General features: G+C 46.5%; 1 protein-coding gene across 1 annotated transcript; it reads right to left on the bottom strand.

Moving 5' to 3' along the window:
- Positions 1 to 1,201: 1,201 nt before the first annotated feature.
- Positions 1,202 to 7,382, bottom strand: GADD45GIP1 (GADD45G interacting protein 1). The gene is made up of 2 exons (XM_028712690.2): positions 6,914 to 7,382; positions 1,202 to 1,912 (listed from the first exon to the last, which is right to left on the bottom strand). The coding sequence occupies exons 1-2, from the start codon at positions 7,354 to 7,356 to the stop codon at positions 1,564 to 1,566; spliced, it is 792 nt and encodes a 263-aa protein (XP_028568523.2). The 5' UTR covers positions 7,357 to 7,382; the 3' UTR covers positions 1,202 to 1,563.
- Between the last annotated feature and the right edge of the window lie 215 nt (positions 7,383 to 7,597).

The raw sequence follows: 7,597 nt of genomic DNA, 5'->3' as shown, positions 1-7,597 counted from the left end.
TTCTGTTCATTCATTTGGGATCACCTCCCAATGAAGGCTGTTTCGAAAATGGAAGTCTGATAGATCTGAATCTACAATTGTTCCACTAGAGGGAAGCAATCACCATGCTACAAACATCTCTTGGCCTGTCCATTGTGGAAAAGGGACCAACATATAGACCTTTCCAACTAAACAGTTTGGAGTGGAAACGGCAGCCTACTGCCTCTTTTTACAGGATACTGTTGATGCTACTACTATATCTGTACATGACAATACACCCTCTGTTTCTCAGCAGACAGAGGTTTGCAGTCATCTCAGTCCTTTCCCAGCTGCAAATTGTCCCTGGTTTCAGCGGAGGTCTGACCGAAAAGTTCCGAGTGGGATTTGCTCCTTGCCTGTTGAAACACAATCACATCAAACCGAGTACACAACAAGAACTCGGGAGCGAAACAGATCCTATTTGAAACAAGACTTACCCAACACAAAATGAAGCAGAACCCATTAAGTTTGCACATTTGATGATAGTTCATAGCACCGCAGGGCCCAGCTGATAATGTCAAATCCCACAAGCTGTTTATTGGGGTCTGGAGTGACTGGGTGTCAAAACATGCAAACAAAGCAATTAATAAATTATTAGTGCTCATTTGCAAGCTGGGGCTGTCAGAAATACATGATGTTTCACATCACCTATTCATATGTTCAAATAATGCTGCCTGCTTTATAGTTTTAGACACTGAAGGAAGAAGAAAATCACTGTGACTTGTTGCTCATGAATACTCTGGTACTATAAATAAGCACACAAGTGCTATTTAAAGTAGCTGCTAAAATAAGATGGGGAGAAGCCCTAACTTCACTTGTGTGTGCTTGTGTGTGCTTGTAGCAGGACACGTTTGCCCCATAAGAAGTGCCAACTTTCTTGCCTCCCTTCAAAAGGTGGACACACAGCAACTAATCAAGACACAGAGTGGCACAGGAGCTGGAATTGGGTTTAAACAAAGACCCAGAGCTTCAGGTCCCTGCCTAGCCATGAAGGTCACTGAGTGGCCTTGGAAGAAACCACAGGTTGGCCCACCTCTCCAGCTTTGTTGTGAGGATTACACTCTGTGCTCTTTGAAGGAAGGGCAAAATACAAACATAAATAGACAACATGGCGGGCTTGGCATGTTTGGGGCTCTTTCTCCTGTTATCAGTCTGTTAAATTTAAAATAGAAGAAGACCAAGGTTAAAAATACCACGTACATTTATTTGTCTGTAACTGCACACATCAGCCAGCTAGTAAGTGAGGGTAGTTTACTGCACTGGAAAGATAGAAGTCAAAGTTTGACATCATCACCCTCAGGATCCACCAACAAGGAATTCAGAAGCATTAGCAGCAAAGGTATTTGCTACTCCAAATCCATTTTTGGTGATCAGGTGGGACAGAGATAGGGAGAGAACACCCGAATATTCTCTCATCGGTGGTCAGAGAGTTGGGAAATGACCTTCAGGCAGGATCAAGGGTTGCAAGAGATGTGCTCGCTGGGCCTCTGCACCAGGTTAACTCAATGCACAGTCCAGAGTCTGCACTTTCAGAGCCCCAAGAGACTATGTGACCTGATGTGATGCGTCTGTTGCAACCACCTCCCCTTCTTTGTCTGGGATTGAGGCAACAGGTGCGCTTTGCATTGCCTTTTTGGCCAGAGCCTCCTCTCTCCGCTGCTTCTTCTGCAGCTTCGCTTCCTTCTTTCTAGCCTTCTCCATCTCTTGCACCATCTCTTGGAACTGAGCACTGCGGTGATCCAGGTTGTAACCAAAGCGCTCACGGGCTTCAGCCAGTAGCATCTGCCGCCGCTCCTTCTCTTCAAGCTCTTTGGTCTTGCGCTCCTCCTTCTCCCGCAACCAGTTTGCAATCATCTCTGGCATCTTGGCCATTTGGGAAGCAATGTGCTCCTCTCTGTGAAGAGAGCAAAAACAGAAGATCAAACACCCGCAGACTCCCCAAGAAGCTGGAAAAATGAGATATAGACTCCCTTTGAATACTTCAAGACATGCCACATTCTTTGATTTAAAATGACTTAAGCCTCACATTTCAATTAAAAAAACCAACAACTCTGAAAGCATTAAGTTTAAAAAATGAAAATACAAATAGCTCAGTAATAAAGGCACAATAAAGCAGCAGGAGCAACAGCAAGAAGTATGTCAATGTGACTATCTTTTTTAATTAAAAAAACCCTGACAACTAGAATAGTTTTAACCCAGCAACTGAACTCGCACAAGGTAAGCACCAGGTGAGCCATCCTGGGACAGCATTACCTCAATAAATAAGGCTCTTTCCCAGTCACCATATGCGCAAAGGAAGAGGCAACTGGAGGAGAACCTCTTGAGGATGATCTTAATGTGTGGGCAATATTCCTCTGATCCGTCTACTGCAATTATTAAATTTGCAGATGATACTACCATAATGGGTCTAATTACAGCTGGAGATGAATCAGTGTACAGGGGGGAGGTTCCAAAAGTATCTACATGGTGCCTAGAGAATAACTTGCACCTAAATATTAGCAAGACAAAGGAGATGGTGTTGGACTTTCGGAGGAAGAGGGGGAACTAGCCCCGTTGTATATCGGGTGGGGTTATGTGGAGAGAGTCTCTTCCTTTAAATTCCTGGGAGTTTACCTTAGTGAAGGTGGAAAAACAATATAACTCAGGTGGTTAGGAAGGCCCAACAGAGACTCCATTTCCTCAGGGTCTTGCGAAAGAACAATGTTAAACAATTGATGACCTCTTTCTACCGGTCCACAATAGAAAGTGTCCTCCCATATTGTATCACAGTGTGGTATGTTGGCTCGACAGCCACGGGCAGAAAGTCTTTACAGAGGGTGGTGAACACAGCACATGATATCATGGGCTGTCCCCTGAGCCCGCTAGATGACATCGCAAGGGATCGATGCCTTAGGAGAGCGAGAAAAATTCTCAGGGACAATTCACATCTTGGCCAGCACCTCTTTAATCTTCTACCCTCGGGCAGGAGATATAGAAGCATAATCAGTCGTACCAACAGGCTAAAAAAACGTTTCTATCCATGGGCTGTTAGGCTGCTGAACGGAAAATAATATAGTGCAACTGACTTTTGGGGTTGGTGTGTTGTGCGACAAGCACACAGAGTGCAATGAGATTGAGTGTTTGGGGGGGGAGGGAGGCTCGATTAATTTCATTGTACACAGGTTGTACATTGACAATAAAGGTATTATTATTATTGTTATTATTATTATTATTATTATTATTATTATTATTATTATTATTAGTACAGAGCATGTTGTTGTTACTGTTGTTTCAATACCCAGGTCCCAAATCTAACAGGGCTTTATAGGTTAAAATCAGCACTTTTGAGTTGACCCCAGAAATGAGCCAGAATCCACTGACACTGTTTTAAAATAACTGAGAGGGATTCTGACTGACCCTGCTTCCAGGAAGTCTAGCTGTCGTGTTCTTTGCACCAGTTGAAATTTCAGAGGAGCCTTAAAACGCAACACAAATTCTTACTGGTGGCCAGCCTCTCTATCCGGAAGGGACTGCAGGTGGTGCCAGGCAAATGTGCATTACGTTGCATGTGCCACCTGTGTGAGCACCATATACAACAGCACTCCATGGAGCAAACTGGCCCTTAACCAGGAGTGGAACCAGCCACTGTCAGGACAATTCCCACCTCCTTCCCCAAGGTCAAGGTAGCAGCAGCTAAGACTCACAATGCTCACCAGAGGGCAGCAGCATACTGATCACAGTGAGTGAAAATGTGGAACCAGCCTAAAAGCAAGGGTCTACAATTTTTGGCCAGCGTTGCAAGTGAAGACAAAAACTGTGGTCATCAGAGCCTTCCCCTCTGCTGGCTTGATGGGAAAAAGTGCCTCTACCCAACAGCAAAGGGATGTGGATGGCGCTGTGGGTTAAACCACAGAGCCTAGGACTTGCCGATCAGAAGGTCGGTGATTCAAATCCCTGTGACGGGGTGAGCTCCCATTGCTTGGTCCCTGCTCCTGCCAACCTAGCAGGTCGAAAGCACGAAGTGCAAGTACCGTAGATAAATAGGTGCTGCTCTGGCGGGAAGGTAAACGGTGTTTCCGTGCGCTGCTCTGGTTCGTCAGAAGCGGCTTAGTCATGCTGGCCACATGACCCAGAAGCTGTATGCCAGCTTCCTCGGCCAATAAAGCGAGATGAGCGCCGCAACCCCAGAGTCGGTCACGACTGGACCTAATGGTCAGGGGTCCCTTTACCTTTACCCAACAGCAAAGGAAGCTCCCTCTACCCTTCATGCAGACTGGCAGGGAGTATTCTGACTTCAGTCAGCTATGGGGTCAGAGCTGCTATGCCAAGCTCAGAGTGCGGCCACAGATGCTCTTGCCACCAAGCTGAAAATGATGGGGGCTTGCTGGGTTAATCCTGTAGGACCAAGGTGCTGCAAGGGCTTAGCACCTCCAGCCTCCCTTTCAACCTTAGCAAGGGATAGGACTTGCTATGAAGCTGCCAGGATGATCCCAGCACACCAAAGTTGGGAGGAAGGCTTGTTGCTAAGCGCTCAAGAGGAGACCATGCCATATTTGCTGGGGCAAGTGTAGTTGTTGAAGCCTGCCTACAAGTCACCTGCATAATTAGGGAAACAACCGAGGGGGGGAAATCAATCTTTTCCTTCTAAATGTCCTCAGAATTGAATTCAGAAAGGAAAATTACCACCAGCTGAAGGCTACACCAACAATATATCTGGCCCAGCATACTTTGAGTGTCTTGTCTTTTGCAATGCCCTTTGTCTCCGCTTTTGACACAGTGTGGTCTGGACTGGGAGCAGGCAGGCAGAAGGCTGGTGTCACCTTGCAGTTAAAAGGTGGCCTGGGTAGTACCTTCCACATCAGATTTCCTGTTGTCTATCATTGCGAGAAACCACGGAGACCCATATCCTCAGCGTACAATTCATGTCTTTCCAAAAGGACATTTTTGTTTACTGACTGCTAAGACACCTTACAGAAAGGTAAGCAGCGGTGCTCTGTGTAAATAAGGATATATTGTTCCTCTTCTTACCTACAACAACCGGTTCTTAGAAGGCACATTTCATATTATTCCCATGAGCATTACAATATCAATTTTTACCTATTGTTCTCTAGTCTAGCCACTTAAGTTTGAGACACCCTCCTGGACTACTTCCATTTGTGTCAGCTTTACCAACCTGGAGGATACTTTAGCAATAGCGCTAATATACCCAGCTTTCTGCAATCCTTTTGGAGGAGATAATGCATAATTGGGCAGCCATATGTCCGGATTTTCAGTCGGCGAAATGGCACCCAACTTTGAAAACTTTGACGCCTCCCACCCCAAAGCAAACTCAACAATTTTGTCCTGATTTTCACTTTGGGGAATATGGCAACCCTAAGTATGATGTATGGAAGTAAGAGCTGGACTATCAAGAAGGCTGATCGCCGAAGAATTGATGCTTTTGAATTATGGTGCTGGAGGAGACTCTTGAGAGTCCCATGGACTGCAAGAAGATCAAACGTATCCATTCTTAAGGAAATCAGCCCTGAGTGCTCACTGGAAGGACAGATCCTGAAGCTGAGGCTCCAATACTTTGGCCACCTCATGAGAAGAGAAGACTCCCTGGAGAAGACCCTGATGTTGGGAAAGATGGAGGGCACAAGGAGAAGGGGACGACAGAGGACAAGATGGTTGGACAGTGTTCTCGAAGCTACCAGCTTGAGTTTGACTAAGCTGCGGGAGGCAGTGGAAGACAGGAGTGCCTGGCATGCTCTGGTCCATGGAGTCACGAAGAGTCGGACACAACTAAACAACAACAAAGTATGATAAAAATTGTGAAGCTCTCTCCCTCTCCTTTCCCTCTATTGTATATATACAATAGTTTTTGTAGTATGTGTGCTGTCACCTGTACTTTTGCATTTTTTTGCACTGGCCTTCTCTCACGGCTTCACCAATTCTGGTGACCGGATATACAATACAAGCTGTCCTATATGACCCATCTTCTCTCTCCTACTCTCTCATATGTGAAAATACAGACACCTCTACTTGTTCTATTGCTATCCTGCTAAAGGTTCACAGAATCCTATAATTGCAGACTTGGGAGGGGACCCCAAGGGTCATCTAGTCCAACCCTCGCAGGCGGCTCGCTGCTTTTGATTTGTTGCATTTCCACGCCACTTTTCACCCAAATGAATCCCAAAGCGGCTGTTACAAAGCAACAAAGAGCAATAACGTAACAGGATATGTGGAGGAAAGCTGTGTTTATTTGAAAACGTGGGCAGCATTAAGATAAATTCAGCAGCGTAAATAAGTTTTGATGTATGTTAATAATGGAATACCGAATGGTTTAGTTTATATAAAATATGCAGGGATTTATGTTTTGTAAAATGAACCATGGGAAGAGAGGAAAGGAAGTCATTGACATTTTAAGTTTGAATGAATATTCTAAAATGTAAAACAGAAAATTTAATAAAAGTTATTGAAAAAAGAATAATGTAATAAAAACAAACAAACAAAAACACCCCGGCATAAGTCACATGAATCATGTCTTTGCAGAAAGTGACTGCAAAGAAAGAAAGAAAAGATGGAGTATAAATGTAATTTCTTTCTGGAAACTTGGAGCATAGAATACTGTAATCAAATTTCCGTTTGTATCCTTTGAATAACTTTGTGTACTTGATCAATTTCTTTTTTTATATTTTTACTCTTTTTGTCTTTTTAGTTTTGAAGCTTTGGATGTAATGTTTAATATATGTTTTCTTTGTAAATTTTTAATATGCAATAAACATTAATTAAAAAAAAAAAGTCGCATGAATCAATTAACCCAGTCGTCGATAGAACCATTTCCATCCCTTAAGGCTTATCCATATTATCCCACCCCACCCGGGGGATCAGGGCGCCCTCGGCCGCTGCCCCTCCGGAGCTCAGCCCCTCTCACCTCGCCCGCCGCTTGGCTTCGGCTCTCTGCTCCTTGGCGTCCAGCCGCTCCTGCATCTCCCTCAGAGACGGGTACCAGGCCTTCTCCTCGGCCTCCATCTCCCGGAGCTTCTCCGGGCTGGGCCAGAGTCTGGCCGGGTCGACCCCGGAGGCTGATCCGTGGCGCCCGTACACCTTCGCTCCGTAGGCGGCCGTCAGCTGCCAGGCCGGCGTGCGAGGGTTCTCGGGGTCCGGCCGGTAAACCCCTCCGAGCCGCCGCCTCAGCGGCGGAGCGTTGTAGAACCGGACGCCTCCCAGGGCCAGCCGGACGCTTCTGAGGGCGGCCATCTTGGAGCCGGCTCGCCAGCAGCTCGGAGCTAGGAGGGCGGCCATCTTGGGAGCCGGGCTCCTCCTCCCACCCGTGGGCGGCGCCATCTTGGATCTGGGTCGCGTGGGCGCCGCCATTTTGCACGCCGCCGCCGCGGCTCCCATTTTGGAGCGTGACGTCATCGCGCGCTTGGGCCGCCCGGCGGAGAGTTGCTTTTGTTGATCGTTATCGCCACAGAGATAGGAAAGGTTAAAGGGACGCGCCCTGCGGGGTCACATTGAGTCGCTTTGGGTCCGTACTGAAGCGGGAAGGAGTCAGGATAGCGCAGCGGCAGCATTAACCTGTGGAACTCCCTTCCACGTGACGGGAGGCAGCGAT

Source organism: Podarcis muralis, chromosome 17 (genome assembly GCF_964188315.1).
Source record: "Podarcis muralis chromosome 17, rPodMur119.hap1.1, whole genome shotgun sequence".
In the NCBI taxonomy this organism is placed as follows: domain Eukaryota; kingdom Metazoa; phylum Chordata; class Lepidosauria; order Squamata; family Lacertidae; genus Podarcis; species Podarcis muralis.
The sequence above is the reverse complement of the archived record's forward strand: the minus strand, read 5'-3'. Positions and strand labels throughout refer to the sequence as shown.